The sequence below is a fragment of the Emys orbicularis genome, chromosome 11, assembly GCF_028017835.1.
Source record: "Emys orbicularis isolate rEmyOrb1 chromosome 11, rEmyOrb1.hap1, whole genome shotgun sequence".
Classification (NCBI taxonomy): Eukaryota; Metazoa; Chordata; order Testudines; family Emydidae; genus Emys; species Emys orbicularis.
In genome coordinates, this window is record NC_088693.1 from 61,388,766 (window position 1) to 61,407,467 (window position 18,702).

The window sequence follows — 18,702 nt, forward strand, 5'->3', positions numbered from 1 at the left end:
AGTCTGTTTGTAGAATGGTAATGTTGTTGTGAAGAGGTATCAAAGTTTTTTTTTTTCCAGCTTGCTATGCACCTGCCAGGTCTCCAAGCTATATGCTTGCTGATTAGCGTTCATCAGACATGTATTGAACCTAGTCAGCTTGGTTGCCAATGTTTTTTATAAAATTTAGTGAAAGGCTGCTACAGCCTGTTTCACCTGATGTAATTATTATGCATCGCCAAATCTGTGCATTCATTTGTTTCTTTCATGTCTCTTGATCCCATTAATTTGTAATTGGGATTAATCAAGCCCTGCTCACGATATACTCATGATTATTGTTGTCCTTATCTTATGCTTGTACCCAGTGTGTTTTTGATAATATCACTTCTTCCCTGATTCATATTGTTGTTATTTGACAACATGTTGTTTATCAAGATAACCAAGACCTTGCCTCTACTCAGGATTCTTCATAACTGTGTATATCTCCAGCTATCAATCACTTGTCTTTTTGTATTATTGAGGTGCCTCCCAAGTAAATTAGACTTACAAGGTGAGGTCTCTAGTTCATGAAGTCTTCTGCACTTCTCTCTCACCCCAGTACAGAAGGCTATATTGTTTGTTTGCATTTAATCTCTGTATCCTGCACCTCATTCTGGTTGTGGTGTGAAAACTTTCACACAAATAGCAGGGTTTTATAGCATGCCCATAAACTGATCAAACTCTGAACTAGTCTGACTTTGTCTGGAAGCTCATTTCACAGCCATTGAATGAGAATAGTTGATCTCCAGATCTTATATGATTCATCTTGAGTTTTGTAAACTCTCTGGCGGTTCATGGCTGGAGATATGCCATAGGAGATGTAATTGGGTCTTGATCCATTGAGGACTTTGAACATTGAAATCAAAGCTTGAACAGGCCGGGGAAGCACATTAGGAGCCAATGGAGGGGCCAGAACAAAGCGATGATATGTTTTGTAGCAAACTCTGTCTGTGTTGCTTCTACCTGCAGTCACAGATACAGTGAGCTACCATATTCAGTCTGGGACTGATGAATTCAAGGATAATGGTGGCCAAATTTGAAAGTGGGGAGTAGGAAATGGATCCTAATCAGATAAAAAGCTGCACTAAATTAATCTTCTGGCAGAAAATACCTTGTTTATGCATATCACAATTTTAAACTTGTTTAAATGCGAGAGATTTGATGTATTTAAAAACAATACTTTTCCCCTCCCCAAAACATTAAAGTGCGGTGTCTGAAACTCTTCTCCCCATAGTTTGGAAATATGTACTGGGGTAATTTCTTGCATTTTAGAGGATTTAAAGTAAATTCAAGACAAAGATTTCATCCTGAAAAAACAAAGGTGTCCTGCGATTTCTGTGGAATTCAGCCAGCAGTGGGTTATAATCTATTAAAAACTCGGAGCAAAATTTCAGTTCTTAAATTTGAAGGGCTTTGCTTTGTTGTCATGCATGCTTTCCCTTAGTAAAGAAGGGGAAGACTACCTTAAAAAAATTGACAGTCTTTGCTCTCTAAACAACTGACTTCTAAAGAAAATAGTGAGATGAGTACTGAAGAGAAACTATCCACCTTACTAATACCTCAATTTGACTGCCTGAAAATATTAAAAATATTAGCAATATTTGTAATAATAACAGTTCTTGCCAGAAATTAGCAAAATAGTTTTGTCTTTTATTAAGTTTCAAATTAGATGCTTTTACTATGCTATTTCTGGAACAATTATTTTCCTGTATATGCAAGTATTATTTCTTTTTATATTTTGCTGTCTTCTCTTTTTTTCTCTTTAATTGTCTAAATGTATCTCATGCTTTTCTTGAGGCCTTTCTAAATGTTTAAGACTTTAAATTGTTACTGTCAGATGAGAATGATGTATCTTGAAATAACATGTTCAAAACAAACTCCACAAACAGTTGCCAAAACCACCAGAACCCAAACCTTGTTGAATACTGATCACCATATTCACAAACTGTTGTTGTTTTTTTCCAACTGTGGCAAAATTGTTTCAGTGATTTTGAGTCATGCAAATGTAAAAATAAATAAATTGAAAATCTTTATGCACATGTTATGATTGAAATTTTATGACTTTATAATTCAGTCAGGTGAAGTTAAAAGCTTCAGACAACTTGTTTTATACTCTTCATTGAGGTAGGAAAAACTATTCCATTTGAAGAAAAACAGTTCATTTACTGAAAGCTCTGAACATTTATATGTGGCGTCTCATGAAAATAGAAATGGGAGGTGCTAAGCACTTTCAGGAGGTGCTAAGAACCTCATAGGATGAGGCTTTATCTGCCTAGACTGTCCAAGCACTTTCCCTGTAAAGGTGCTTTGATACCCTGTGGACCTTACTTATCCTGTAGGGTTCTGAGACTCTTTTGAGAACTGAAGGTATTCAACACCTTGCAGGCGGAGAACCTGTGTTCTGTCACTGACCCTCCCTAGGTTTTCTGTTTGTTTGGGTGGCAGGGGGGTGTTTGGTTTTTTTAACATACAGTATGAAGGCTGGAGTTTGTTACAATCCACTGTAGGTCTATTTTTTGCAATTTTTGAAGGTGTCATTTTTATTTTGGATCTGCTACCAGGATGAAGATGTTCAGGGGAAGAAGGGGGTGTTTTGTTTGTATAGCAGGTGGGGGAAATAATGGTCAAAGGGGAAGGAACAAATTGCATTGTTCAGTAATAAATGCTCCAATAAACATGTATAAATAAAAGAAACACTTATTAAAATCATATCCATATTTTTCTACTTAGCATGCAGAACACAATTTTATGGACTGTTATACAAGAACAGTAATACATTTGTGCAGAAGAAATATGGTATTTCTCCTCACTACCATTCCCCTTTTCTGACTGGATCTACTTGAGTGAAGGGGTTTACAGCTAGCAGAAGGATCTCTGGACTCTACAGTAGGTCAGTAGGAATTTATCGCCAGCCCTGAAATTCCACCCCTTGGCACACCATGTGGAAACAGAAGTGTTGTGTTTGCAGATCTCATTTTAAAAAGTTTTTCCATAGTAAAAATAACCCTGTTAACAAAAAATAAACCTAATCTATTTGAAAGTAGATATTTAGTTTATTAACATTGGATTACTTGTAATTCAGAGAATATTTCATGCATGGATAATTCATTAAGTGTTTAATTACACTTGTTCCCTCTTGCCTTCCATTTCTTTTCAGCAGAGGCGAGGGTCACAGTTCCTTGACCCACTTGATTTAAATGCTGCAAATATATAAATAAAGCATATCTGTAGCACCTTCCTTCTCCTCCTCTCTTCACTTTGCTTATGTTCTTCTTTGTCTTGCTGTATCATGACAGCCTGGAAAGCAGAGGTGGAGCATATTGTTAAAACCTGGTGCCTGCAAGCTGTATGATTTGTTTCTGCATTTTTAGGCAGTTGATCTAATGTGAATTAAGCAAAAAAACAGGTTTTTTGTGGACAGATTCTTGATTTTGATGCTCAGTATTTTGAGTCTCTCCTAGATAAATACATTTAAGTTACATACATGAGGTGGGGAAGGTGAGGCTTCTTTTTAAAACTGATTTTGGAGGTTTCTTAAATTCTTTCACATTTAATATATTTATTTTTCCTTTTTTTTTGGTGGCAATTCATTTGTAGGGTAGGGAGAATCTGTGGTCCTCCTCCTCTCTCTGACTGCAACTCCCACACCATCCTCTGAATGTTCAGCTGCCTTCTTCATCTCATGACAGTGTATTCTCCACTACCTTTTACTGTTGTTAAGATCTTTCCCTTTACCTTCCACAGCACTCATCCCACCTAGCATTGCCATCCACAGACTCTCCTTTTAGGTCCTACGACATTTTGGTTTGATTCTGACCATCTCTGGTTTTTAAAAAAAATCAATTTGTTTTCTGACTGAGTCTTTTGGAATCACTACTAGAAGCAGATGCATCCTGGGGGCAGTTTACTCTCTCACCCAGTGAGTGTCCGCTGGCAGCTTTTAAAAATTCCAGGTTTGGTGTAGAAATTGAATTAGCATATGCAAATACATTAGTATAATATGTAAATAAAATATTGGGTCAGAACCATGTACATTCCCTATATGGATACAAATATTTATGCTTCCTCTGAAATTCCCATTAGTAATTGGGCACAGAGCATTTTTTTGCCCCTGAAAAAGCACAACCCTGTGCTTGCCAAACAAACAGCACAGCCTGTGTTTGGGGGTGCTTTACCTTGTGGATGTTTTCCCTTATGGAATGCTCACAGCCGTTGATATGGCTGGATATGCTTGTGTAATACAAACAAGGGATGAAAAGCACAGTTCAGTAAGTACATTTAACCTCCCTGTATTTGGGAGTAAACATTTCCTTTGCTTCTCATTTATCTATGGTCACTGTAGACTCCACAGGGTGTGCAACTGTGCATTCCTACTTGTTCTGGAGAATTCAATTCCAGAGGCAGCAATTTCATAATCTTCATTTTTTTCCTCTTACAAATTTCCATGGAATTTATAGTTATCAGCCCAAGAAATGCTGCCTCACCAAGTTCAGCCTGTGCTAAGGATTATTTGGCACACAGCCTGGACAAGGCTGTAAAAGTACTGAAGCTAAAGGAATAAGTAAATAGCATGTTGGGTATTTGACCTTTACCTTATTTATTCAGTTTGTTGCTGCTTGTTGGGTTACACACAATCTCACATACAGTTGGATGAGATGATTTTTCTCCTGTCCTCAGTCTGGAGGGAGGCTTCTTTCAGCGGAGATTGGGGATACTTCCCCATCATGTCCTGAGGCTAACAGCCCAATATGGGTCCAATCCAGGGAATTCCATCAAGGCACGGGTCCTCACGTTAATTTTATGAAAGTCAAAAAGAACAGGCTTCATTAGTTGTCTCTGAACAAATCCCATACAGCAGTCCAGATCCGTTGTCTGTGTTTTTCTGAAAAGTTTGTCTAGAATGCCTTAGCTTAAGAACTCATCAGATTAATTTTCCCATTTTAAATTTCACAAAACATTAATTCCTAATATAGTATTTTTGGGCGGTTGATGGGAGGAAGATTCAGGTATCTGGCTACAAAGGCACTGTAGGTACACAGCAACTCTGAAGATCAGGCTATGCACTTAGGGCACCTAAGATTAGGCCTTAACTTTGAAAATTTTGCCCTTGGTGTTTCAAATAAACTATTGAGCATGCATGCTACTACATTTTTTTTTTTTTAAACCATACTCAGAGTCATCAGCATTTTTAACAGTGTGCTTGGAAGCCCATCCTGACCAATGTGATGGACTGTAAAGGATCTGGCAGAGATCAATAAACACTGAGCAATGAAGAATTTAAATAGTAAATGATAATAGCACCTTTGGTCCATGGTATGCCAGACTGTGGTCTCAGCTACCACAGTATGGTATCATCAGGCAGATATTCTCTTTTTAATATAGACTACTGTAGTAGATTTAGCACAATAGACTTGGAGACACACAAGCACATACTTAAATTATCCTAAATATGCTAGTGAGGGGCGAACCTTGAAAGGCTGGCAAGTTTGATTCAAATAAAAGTGCTTGTTAAATTCTCATAAGATGCAAAATAATCTGTCCTTTTTTTGTTTAGAAATTATGTTGAAAGTCTGATAAGGACAGTCATAGGCCTAACTGGTGCTATGGAACCTAGAAAGGCAGCATGCAGACGCACATTCCATGCATCATTCCATGCACCAAAGTTCCCCTTTGTTGCTGTTCTGACTTACTGGGCCAGACCTGCTCTTTCAATTACAAATGTATTAAAATGCTCAAGATATGTAGGATGGGTTTAAAACATGGTTAAGGCAAAACAATCAAACATCACAAACATTTTGTGAGGGTGTGTTCCCCCTGGCTCCACTGAGATGGTAGTGCTTGCTTACCCGTTTTCGAGCCTTCACCCTTCTGTGTACGCTGGGTGGAACAGAGTCTATAAAGACCCTCTCCTGTGGGTCCACTCCTGGGTTCTTGTTTTGTGGGGAAACTTTTTTTCCTCTCTGAATTTTTAAACTTCAGCTGTCAAGAATTTATAAGGCCTGTGAGCACATTGTCAGCAGAGCTTGTAATTGCTGCGAGCACCACAGTCTACTAGATGTAGCTGTGCCTGTGGAATTCATTAATTTCTGAGGCCTGAAATTTGGGGCTCATTCATGTGATCATAAGCTCAGAAATTTTGCTGAAATAGCTTTTGAACTACTGCTCTCTACCTTCCCTCCGGTTATTCACCAAGTGTTGAGACATAATCTGCAGGGGCAGAGACACATCTATTGCATCTTTTTTTCCCTCCTCAGTATCGCCTTGTATACTGCTTGTTGACAAAATTGTGATCCCTTTTCAATCAAGGGCCTGGATGTGAAGGCTGTAAGCACCCGTCTTTAAAGTACCCAAATATCCCTTCTATCCACCGTAGGCTGATTGGACGTGTGGAAGAGTACACTGTTGTAATTCATATACTCTAAGGCAGTGGTTTTCAAACTTTTTTTCTGGGAACCCTGTTGAAGAAAATTGTTGATGCCTGTGACCCAATAGAGCTGGGGATGGGGGGTTTGGGGTATGGAAGGGGCTCAGGGATGGGGCAGAAGGTTGGGGGGTGAGGGCTGCGGGGTCGGACCGGGAATGAGGGGTTCAGGGTGTGGGAGGGGGCTCTGGGCTGGGGGTTAGGAGGCAGTAGGGGCTCTAGGCAGGTGGTGTAGGCTCTGGGGTGGGGTCGGGGATGAGGGGTTTGGGGTGCAGGAGGGGTTCTGGGTTTGGGGTAGGGGCTCAGGGCTGGGACGGGATTGGGGCGTGGAGTAGGGGTGCACACTTACCTCCGTCGGCTCCCGGTCAGCGGCGCAGCCGGGGTGCAGAGGCAGGCTTCCCGCCTGTCCTGGCACCAAGGACCACGCTGCGCCCCGGAAGCGGCCAGCAATGGCAACCTAGGCGGAGATGTGCAAGCGGTTTCACGCAACTTTCACCCGCAGGCACCGCCCCCGCCCCCAACTCCCATTGGTCGGTGCTCGGGGCGGGGGCAGTGGGGGGAGCCCCGTGGCCCCCCTGTCTAGAAGCCGGACCTGCTGCTGGCCGCTTCCGGGGCACAGAGCGGTGTCAGAACAGGTAGGCACTAGCCTGCCTTAGCTGGGCAGCACCGCTGACGGGACTTTTAACGTCCTGGTCAGCAGTGCTGACCAGAGCAAGGCAACTCAGTGCCTTACATGCCGCGACCCAGTACTGCGACCCACAGTTTGAAAAACACTGCTCTAAGGGACAGACTAAAGTGACAGCTAGCTTCTCCAGACTGTGGGTACAGGGTGCATACGTATATAGGGAAGATGTTGGAAGTTTAATTGCAAGTGTCTGCTCTTCAGGATTTTTAAACCTATAAAGAACTATTTTCTATTCTTGCACTGTGGCATTTTCATAGGTCTAACGAAAAGCAGAATTTGGTCCTAATAGTCTATTAATGTTGTTCTAAAGAGCAATATCTTCTCATCTTTAACTTTCTCTTAACCAAACTGTTTATCTGGAGTAAAAATTCATTTAGATAAGGATTAGTGATCATTTTTTGGTTTAAAAAAAGTTTAAAGTATTTTTTCCTAGTGCATACATGTAGGGTTACCATATTTCAGCAAGCAAAAAAGAGGACGGGAGGAGCCCCGCCCCTGCCCCTCCCACTTCCCGCCCCCCTCAGAACTCCCAACCCTCTCCCCGTTCCTTGTCCCCTGACTGCCCCCTCCTGGGACCCCTGCCCCTAACTGCCCCCCAGGACTCCACCCCCTACCTAAGCCTCCCTGCCTCTTGTCCCCTGACTGCCCCCTCCTGATACCCTTCCCCCATCCTAACTGGCCCCCTAGGACCCTACCCCCTACCTGTACCCTGATTGCCCCAACCCTTATCCACACCCCCACCCCCAGACAGACCCCTGGGACTCCCACGCCCCATCCAACCACTCCCCACCCCCTGACAGCCCCCCCCAGAACTCCCGACCCATCTAAACCCCTCTGCTCCCTGTCCCCTGACTGCTCCGATCCCTCTCCCCACCCCTGCCCCCTGACAACCCCCCCCCCCCGCTCCTTGTCCCCTGACTGCCCCCTCCTGGGACCCCTGCTCCTAACTGCCCTCCAGAACCCCACCCCCTACCTAAGCCTCCCTGTTCCTTGTCCCCTAACTGCACCCTCCTAAGACCCTCCCCCACCCTAACTGCCCCCCAGGACCCTACCCCCTACCTGTACCCTGACTGCCCAAAACCTTCTCCACCCCCCCAAAAAGCCCCCCCCCGAACTCCCGACCCCCCCCCCCGTCTCTTGACTGCCCCCTCCAAAATCTCCCTGCCCCTTCTCCTGCCCCCTGGCCCCCTTACCCTGCCGCTCAGAACATGGTGTTGGGCTCTGTGCGGAGCCGGACACGTGGCTGCGCTCCCCAGCGCAACACACAACCTGGTCCCACCCCACCCAGTGCTGCCGGAGCAAGGGAGCAGGGGAGGAGGAGAAGTGGGGGGAGGAGGAGCTGCCGAGGCCCGATGCAAACGGCCCGGCAGGCCGGCCGGCTCAGATTGCCGGGGGGGGCGGGGAGGAGGAGCTCTACAGCTGCTCCGGAGTCCAGCCCGGCAAGCTGCGGGGGAAGGGCTCTGGCTGCCAGAGCCCCATGCGAGCGGCTGACTTTCCTGCAGCCCTCCCAGCCACGCCTCGCTCTGCCTGGGGGGGAAATCCCGGACATTTTTAGTGATTTACAAATTCCCCCTCGGACGCTATTTTTAACACAAAAAGGAGGACATGTCCGGGTAAATCCGGAGGAATGGTAACCCTAATATATGAAATGTGCTCTTCCTGTTTTAGGCCTCAATATTGCAAATACTCTGCACATGTGTAACTGTTAAGCACATGCTTAAGTGTTTGTGGAATGAGGACATTAATATATAAGTTGTCCATCTCCTGTTTTAAAAACCTTGTATTTCTGTTCATTTGTTTTTATGTTCGACTTAAAAATAAACATGTATGTTTTCATTGGCTTTGAGCCTAAGTTTTTAACGGTAAATATATTAATTTAAGGTGACAGACCCTATCTGTCATGATTATCCTTACAATATTCCTCTATAATACACAGAAAGAACAGGAAGACAACCCCTAGCCCATAGAACTTAAACAAAATAGGAGTTACTTGGAGAAAGCTGTAATTCTTGCTAATTTTCCCTCTACAAATCAAACCCCAAATTCACTTCTTGTGGTTGTCTTTTTTGGGTCTGTAGGAGTCAGCAGTTTAATTTCTTAGTATTCTTTGGTTCTGAACAGGTCTACAATATCAGAAAAGTAGTCTTCTTGTTTTTTGGTGATTCCACTTCTATCTGAAAGCAGGAATTGGAGGAAAGACTGAAAAAAATTAACCAAACTTTTTCTCACACACAAGATTTTTATTGGAGTTTTTGACAGTAGTTCTGATCAGACCTTAATTTTTCTGAACAATTTCATCAGTTAAATTTAGTCTATTAATTACCTAGAAATTCTACATGAATTTATACTAATACTTTGACAATCCATCCCTCCCCTTCTAAATCTTGAAGGTGAAGTAAAGAAAAAGAAGGAAAATATGTAGCAAAATAAAGCAGAGATTTTGAAAGTCTATTGCTTGTGACTGCTATAGGAATAAAATTCCACACAAGATAAAGTATTTCATAGAAGACATTTATTTTGGGATTGATTTCTTTAAGTGCTCTCCATTCCATTTTTAGAGAGTATGCATTTTTTAGAACAGAATATATTTTAGCAGTAGCTGTGTTGAAAAACAAAGTTGCAAAAGATCATGTGACAAGGCTACTTTAATTAGCTTTTCATTTCCACATTATCTTTAGCAAACCAGCCTAATTTCTAAATCAAGTTGCTTCCAAGTCATCATTATGCAATTGAATAAAGAATCTTAACCTGGAAATTTACTTCATTAAGGGAAAAGAAATGCCTAAATCTGTCAACACACACTTGCAATCAGTGTCCTCTTCCTGGTCAAAGAAGGTGGATGACTCACTCCTGGCAATATGTGGAGTGGCCCCCTTGGTTTAGCTTCACACTTTCTCTAAACAGTGGATTAACATCCATTGGTTAATGTAACTTCTTGTAGTCTGATTACATTTGGATCTGTTTAAGATTGAAGAAACATCCAGCAGACTTTTGTTAGATGGTGAGCCTTCCCTTCTGCTCTTTTCAACACTGGTTTTGGAGGTTCCAACACTCTAGATGGCATAAGGAAATGGAAATCAGACTGGCAAAGAGAGTGGGAAATTTTTTCTACCTGATTATTTTTCTTGAGATTTTATGTCAATCCAAATGCCTTCTTTTTTCATATTAGCAACTGCTGATGTATAGTTTACATTTTAATGCCTATGGAGAAGCCATGTGTTTCAAGATATTGTGTAAGCGAGTTTCATGTGACCCTCATTGAGCCAACAAGCAGCAAAAAAATATTAGCGTTATCTCCAGCAGCTAGCAGGAAGGTACTATATCCCACATCTGAACCATCATAGAGGATCTCAAAAATTGTCAGGAAGGAAATATTTCCCATTTAAGTGGGCCAAATTGTGTCTTCAGAGGTGCTCATTCTAAGTCAGTAGGGTTGCATGCATATAATTGAGGGCATAGTGTATGGACCACTTTGTTGTAATTACATGTTGACTGCTTTTCGTATTGGTTTGATACCTTTAAAATATGGTATGCATATTTAGGGATTGTCTGCATAGGGAAATTGACCGAAATAGCTATTTCAGTCAAGCTATTTTGCAGTAATTCCCTATGTGGCTATTCTGTTCTGGAATAAGTCACTTTATTCTGGAACAACAATTATTCTGCAATAAAACAACTTTTATTCCAGAATAGAGTGCTCACACGGGGAGCTATAGCTCATTCTGCAATAGCTGCTCCAGTCAATTTCCCCATGTAGACAACTAATGTAATGTCTTCCTTTCTCATTCAAAACATATAAATTCTCATCCACAAAATCAAAGTGATGTCAGCCATTTCCAGTTGCAACATCTCTTATGTACATTATTGAGTTCTGCACTTAAATTCCTTTGACTGCCTTTCTTGTCTGTCTTAATGTGTTTTTTTATAGATATTTCTCATGTATTCCTTAGTACAGCTTCATGTGTGTTTTTGCTCCCTCTTTCTTAGTGATATGACAAGAACAGTAGAGATTTCTGGGGAAGGTGGCCCTCTGGGGATCCATGTAGTACCCTTCTTTTCATCTCTGAGTGGAAGGTAAGATGTTAATGAAAAAGGTGTCAGCTATGTTTATTTCTCTTAAAATATCTCTACTGTGAAAACATGAGGGGGAGCTAAAACTGTTTTTTAACAGCGGATAACCAAGCCCAATATACTGTATTCCTTCACTGACATCTATTTTGTTCTGTGTGTATATTCGGAGAACAAAACTCATTTCTGTTATATGTTCATAATGTTTGTACTTTCAAGGATCTCTGAATTTTTTTTCTGAATGAAAATATGGTAACATGGTCTTTAGTTAAGATTATTGTACTTCTTGAAAGGTGTTTTTTTTATCCAGTTGGATTTTTCTCCCCGACCCCTTATTGCTAAATAGCAGAGCAGACATAGAAAAGTCAAAATGACTTGCTTGTCAGTTCTTCCTTCATTTTTTTTTTCAAGTCACCTTTCGAATTAGGTTCTCTAGCATTTACAAAAAGTGTACTATACCATGGACTTTTCTTTGGCATGGTAAGATTATTTTAATTGTAAATTATTAAATATAGTTTATTGAGATCACAAAAGACTACCATAGTGGAAAGTTCATATTGATGTACTGTAGTTGAGTATATGTCAGCATTTTCATTATAACTCCCTATTTTCCAAGTTATGTAACTCGGATGTAAAAATTTTCTCTAGACTGAAATTTGACATATGAGGTTTCTGCCAAAGAGCTAATTTGTAGGGCTGTCAGTATGAGAGCCCTGTGACAGGGATGGAAAATTGCTAGTGTCATAAATGGCATCACTTTATAGTAAAATGGCTGCTTCTAGTATTAGGCCAATTATAATTACAAACTTTAAAAAAGGTCACAGTCTAATCAGGAAAAGAAATGTTTCTTAATTTATCGATTTTCAGAATGTTAAAGTGAGGAGAAAAAAGTGGTATTTGTTTCTTTTCAGGTAGTATATTGTTTGTGAATATTTTCTCAGCAGGATCTGAGACTTTAGATGGACTCATTCAACTGGGGTATTTTAGTTGCCAAATCAAAAAGCAGGTTGACCATCTGCTGCTTGAAAAAAATGTCATCACCTTATTTCAGGAGGAAGGATTGGAAGTCAGGAGTTCTGAGTTCTATCATTGGCTCTGTCACAGACTTCCTGTTTTACCTTGGGCAAGCCGTTCTGTTTCCCCATCTCTAAAACATAGGCAATACTTCCTTATGTTATAGGGGCATAGTGAGGCTTAATTTGCTAATTCTTCTTTGAGATCCTCAGGTGGAAGGCACCATAAAATTGCAAAATATCAGTAATTTAATATTATTGCAATACTTGTGATGCTGAATTCTAACTGCTTAGGGTTCATCTTTAAAAGAATTCACTGAATAACCAGCAGAGCTCCTTGGCCTACTTTCTGTGCATGTTAATATTCTTGTTTACAAATGCTGTGGAGCATGGCTTACAGCAAGCTATTTTTTGACAGACAGGCTGAGTGTTTACCCAGTTGTCTTGAGAAATTCTAATGACACTTGGCAGAATTGTACTGGTGTCTTTTGTAAAATACCAGAATGGTTTAACCACTTGTTCCTGTTATTTAATCAAACAGGGACTAGTGCATACATTTCATAATTCATCAAAACACAAGAAAGAACAGAAGCGTTTTCCATTTCTGTTGATAACAGGGCAGGTTTTATCAAGCATGTTGGCCATCCATCTTGACTGGTATTTTTGTTGTAACAGTTTGTAGAAAACTGGTATTTTCTAATAAGAATAGTATTGATATTACACTAATACAGGTATTCATCTTCAGTGAATAACGTTTAGGAATAACGTTTCATTGTAATCCTGTTCTGTTTGTTTTTTTCAGAATGAGTTTAAGCAAAATGCTTGGCACTTAGGCTTTAGTATACAAATGAGCAACAATAACTAGTTGAAATAATTTCTTTCATTTTCTTTGCACTTTAGACTTACCATAAAAGAAAGGAAATTAAATTTAAAAATCACATTAAGGTAATGTTAAAGTTGAGACTTCAAACAATAAAAGTAATGAAGTAATGAGGTTAGGCTGTCACAGCATATTTAACTCAACCCATGTGTCCAGATAATGCAGCACATATGGGGAATATCAGGCCAGTCAGTGATCTTATAGTTCTATGTGGCTGTTGAGTCTGGGCACAGTGGGATTAGTTAAGATCACAACAACAGACTTAATTTTCAATTTCTCTAATTTCCTTATTTTTACTAGATTGAATCTTAATGTAATTATTTGAAATTAAATTGTAATATTTAACTCCTTGGTTGCAGCTAATTGGCTGTTTCTATTGGTATTCATGGAAATTGTCAAATTTTGCCTGCCCCAAAATAAAAAGCTTTCTTTATTACACTACAATGTTATTAGGGGTTTTTCTACATGACAAATTTATTACAATGCAAAATTCCAATCTCTAGTAATGCTCCTTAGTGGAAAACACACACTTTAATAAAATAAAATAAAATAAAATAAAAAGGTTTGTAGATAAACAAAACTCATATCTTTTTGCCGTTCTGTTACTTAGTAGATTTAAATACAAATCAGATGAATAGTACTGGTGTAAAGGAACTGTGAAGCTGAAAATTACATATTGGTGCTTTACTGAGTGAAACCAATGAAAAGGGCCTCTAAGGCTATGTCTACACTATAATGTAAGCCTAGGGTTAGTGGATCTCAAGTCAGTAGATCCTGGGTTAGAGAACCCAGGTCTTGAGCATCTACATTGATTGTCAACCGTAGATTCGGAATTTTCTAACCCAGGCCCAACTCGGGGCTCCGACGTCCATGCTGCAGTACGCAGACTCAGATCCAACCAACCATATCCCAGACTTCCTAGCGCCCTCCCGAAATGTGGCCGCTCTAGCCCTTGGTTTGTGGTGCAGCGTGGAAAAACTTGACTGTCCACAGGAAGAGAGAGTTGTTTCATAGGATTGTGGGATCCTTTTAGGGATCTCCCAGTACACAAGTCTACTGAGACTGCATATATACTGCAGAGCAATAGGGCTTGGACCCAGGGTCTGACTTGACTCAGGTTTGGACCCACCACCCCTGTGGGGTCCTATGACCCTGGGTCCAGGCCCTGGGTTAGCACGATTTTGTGTGTAGATGGAGGACAAAGGTAGGCTTGAGCCTGAGTTCGAACCCTGAGTTTACATTGCAGTGTAGACATATCCTAAATGTCATCTATGTTATGGCATGTGTAGGTTAATGCATAAAAATGGGATTATAAGGGGTCTGTGTACACACAGTCTTCAATTACATGGAATGTCTCGGTGACACCCCAGGTTTTTAATCCAGTCTCAAGCAAGTACAGTTTTTTACCTGAAATCATTCCCATTTGCAGATTTAGTGCTTAGCATAGTGCTTAGCATGCTATGAGAAGGACATCATCCTTTCTAAGGCAGAAGTCTGACTCTTCTTTATGTAATTTACTTTGCACTTCTACAACACTTTCTGTTTGAGCTTCTGAAAGCACTTTACAAATATTAATGTAGTAAACTACACAATACCCCTGTGAGGTAGGAAATTAATATTGATCTCATTTGTCATGGAAATGAGGAAACTGTGGGTCAGTGGGGATTTAATTGACTTGAGAAACGATGTATAGGAAGTCCATAGGAATACAACCCAGATCTCCTTGCGAGGGCTTTTCAAAATGTTAATAACAAATGCACACTGCCCCTCCACCTGGATCACTGTGGTTTGCAGCGGTTCAAGAAACCCTAGGCCTCAATACAGGCAAGATTAGCCTAATTTCTCGGTTTCTTTGGACTTGACTAGAAAGAGATTGTTCCTTGTGCACGTCATCCTTTCCTCAGCAGAAATGGGCTTCCAATTCCTTGTAGCAATGCCTCTGTATTTTGATCTAGTATAATTAGAACCACTGTTTTGCACTTAACTTTAACCTTTTCCTTGTAATTGATTCCATCTTATTTGTTAACATGTATCTATCCTGCATAAATTCTATCCTAACATTTTGTCTGGAAGGATGGGGCTGGTTTCCCCCTCCCTTTCTCCAACCCCTGATTAATGCGGTTAACACTTTCTGAAGTGTTAGGAAGGGTTACCAACAGTGTCAGCAGACTAAAATTATACTGGCTGGTTTCATATTCTTTTTGGAGTCCTGGTTCATTAATGGAAAATAAATTTTGGAAATCTCTCCTTTAGACTAAAGACTTAATATGGTATGATTAGTAGACCACAAGAAGAACTTTGTTCCTTCCTCAGTAGAGACCAATATCTATTTGTAATTATTATAAATGACTTGTATACAAATCTAATACAGAATAATCATCAGCTTTATTATTGCTTTTCAGGATTCTAGGACTCTTTATTCGTGGTATTGAGGAGAACAGCAGGTCTAGGCGTGATGGTCTTTTCCATGAAAATGAGTGTATTGTGAAAATTAACAATGTGGACCTCGTAGATAAAACCTTTGCACAGTGAGTGCTACTTAATTACTTAATTGATTCTGTTAACCACCAGAATTTTATATAATGCTGTACTTATTGAGGTGATTAATGTAGCATGTTGCAAGTAAAATACCATAAAATATGTATATAACTAAAGCATCATAATTCTCTTTCATGAAACTTCCAAATGCAGTAATATATAGTTCCCATCATAGACTCAAATTATAGAAATTATAATATTGGAAAAACCTTCACCTGCCAGTGAAGCAGAACTTCCTACAATGTATTCAAAATTGTTTTGTCCACTCCAGTTTTAAAGAATTCAAACAATGGAACACTACTTCCGATGAGATGCTATTCAGTGTTAGGAAATTTTTCCTTACATCAGTGCTTTTGTATTTCATTACTCCTTATTGCATGCCTTTGGAACATCCTAAATAAATCCTCTCCCTCCTTTGTGTTTACACTTCAGAAAGGTATTGGCTTTACATTATCACCTACTAGTAATTGTTTAGCCAAACAATACTGTGCAGATTTAGTTTGCATAACTTTTAAATATAAGTCAGTCCCTTCACCCCCACTTACTTTTTTTACTCGTCTTTTATTTCCTTCCAATTTTTTGAGAAATTTCTAGTATTAAGGTATCCAAAACTGAACATATAGTATTTTTGGTGGTGCCCACAACTTCTGAGAATGTGGTGTTTCTGTAAATAGTTAAGAAGAAAGATAGAATCTCTTGTGCTACAACTCTTTTTTCAGGTGTCTAAAAATGGTTAAAGATTAATGATTTCCAACACAAAGTGTAAAGCAGTTGAACTAAGTTACAAGGCTAACTTTAGGTTAAAAGCATAGAGTAATAAGTTTTGTAGTTTTGACTTAAAATCTGTTGACGTTATTGTTCATCCCTAATTGGTTTATGTAACAGAGAATACTTTGGATAATCTGTGCATTCAAGAAGACTTTTTTTTGCTGGAATGAATAGCCTCTTAAATTTCACAGTCACAAATATTTGCTTAAAATTAAATAGTAATTTATTTTTATTTTTAATCCCTATATTAAAAGACACGAGTGATATTCATCAGACAACAAAATCTGTTGAGAGCTCAGGGGAGTTAATGCTTAACATTTTAAACCATAAGCCAAATGCTCAATGTTTATGCTCAATGCAAAATTTCAGTGTTACATATGAATATGTGCAGATCTACAGTAGTTTGATTAAAAACAGTGCTGATCTTATGCTTTAGTGGCTAAGGTTTTTGTGGGTTCCCTCCCCCCTTTTTCCCTGGTTGTACATGTTCAAAATATCTGATTATAAGCCTATTCCATTGTACATTTTCGTTTTGGTGATTGATAAGTGTCAGAACCTAACCAATCTTTTCCCCCCTGCAGTGGAAAATAGTTTCCACATCATAACAGAGACCACTAGGGAGTTCCATGACCCCATGCATCCCCTGCTCCCACCTGCCAAATGTTCACAGATGATGCTAGGAAAACCTGGTGACTTCAGCTTCAAATCAGCAAAGTGTATGCTTAAGTAAAATCGTTATTCAACATGTTTAAGCACATGCTTCGCTAGAAGTATCTACTCAGGTGCTATTGTAGTTAACAGAAATTGGGCATGTGCTTAATTTTAAAGGACCTTCTTAAGTGCTTTGCTGAATAGCTATGGACTGCTAAATCAAGGCATTTGTCCCATAAAACTGAAATGCTGAAAAAAGTTTTAATGCTACATTTGAGTGCCTTCTGCATTTCTAGTCCATGCCAGAAAAGTGAAATTTTGAGAAAAGGGAAATTTAGGCAAGAAAAACAATAGATTTAAATGTGATGTGTAAGGTAAACATAACAAAACCCCATCAACTTATATTGTTTGTATTTTCATATGGATATTTTTAGCCTACTACATAGGTAGATATATTTGGTGTGGTATTATACAGGTAAGAATGCAAGTATACAGACATGTGTTGCAGTATGAATGTAGATGTGGTCCAGCATTGTTGTACACAGGTAGACATACTGGGGGGAGGGATAGCTCAGTGGTTTGAGCATTGGCCTGCTAAACCCAGAGTTGTAAATTCAATCCTTGAGGGGGCCACTTAGGGATCTGGGGCAAAATCAGTACTTGGTCCTGCTAGTGAAGGCAGGTGGCTGGACTTGATGACCTTTCAAGGTCCCTTCCAGTTCTATGAGATAGGTATATCTCCATATATAAAAAATACTGGTATTTGGTGCAGTATTGTTATATGCTAGTAATAAGTCAATAAGTAATTGATGTAAAGCTTTTATACATAAATAACGTAGGTGTTTGTTGCAGACTAGTTTTTGCAAAATCAATCCCTTTTACTTATTTAGGTATCAATTATACCACAAAATAATTTGATCCCTAAATTGTCAAATGAATTTTAAGTTATAGGGTTGTAACGTAAAGGCCAATGGTCTCACCTAGCAGCTAGTGTTTTATTAAGAAAATAAAATACATCTTTCTCAAGTGATTTTTTGCGTTGATCAAATTATTTTTTGAAATTTTGAATGACTGAGTAGAAGTTTGCAGTCCCCTTCCTGCCTCCTCTGGAACACACTATAGATTTTGAATGCCTCTGGGCCTGTAGCAATGTGGAGAATTTCACCCTCTGATTTCTCTGCAATACTGCTAGCTTTCTGGAATACTTGGAAGCACTACAGTAACTGCCAGTTCTCTATCAGTTTCCCTTTTAAACTGAGAGATTAAGGAGATTTCACTTGCTCAGTTTTTGCCAAAGATTTAATTTTCTTCTGACACCATGTAACCTACAAGAGTAACATAATAGTTTTTACTTCCTGGCCCCATCACCTGAAATGAATCGGAGGTACAAAAGTTTGATGCCTCTGTCAAATGACAGGGGTTTATAGTCACTTGTTGCATTGGCTACTGATACAGAAAGAGCAATCAGTTTGACTGTATTAGTGGTACGGTCATGGTTTCTCCTGCTGATTGCAAAAGGGTCCTTTAATAGTTAGCAAAGACTGTAGTGATTACATGTTCCATCTAAAATAGACAAACTGAAATAGAAGTTTTTGAATACTGAAAGGTTGCTTTTCCTCACTAGAAGGCAATTTGTTGTAGTTTCATGTTCATAATGGTT

The 18,702-nt window shown here is 39.7% G+C and overlaps 1 protein-coding gene across 1 annotated transcript in view; it reads left to right on the forward strand.

Annotated features, from left to right (window-relative positions):
• PARD3B (par-3 family cell polarity regulator beta) overlaps window positions 1–18,702 on the forward strand; it is a 657,306-nt gene that overhangs the window by 333,895 nt on the left and 304,709 nt on the right. The window contains exons 6-7 of the mRNA XM_065413438.1: window positions 11,112–11,198; window positions 15,488–15,613. Coding sequence (XP_065269510.1) covers window positions 11,112–11,198; window positions 15,488–15,613 — 213 coding nt within the window. The remainder of the gene's footprint in view (window positions 1–11,111; window positions 11,199–15,487; window positions 15,614–18,702) is intronic.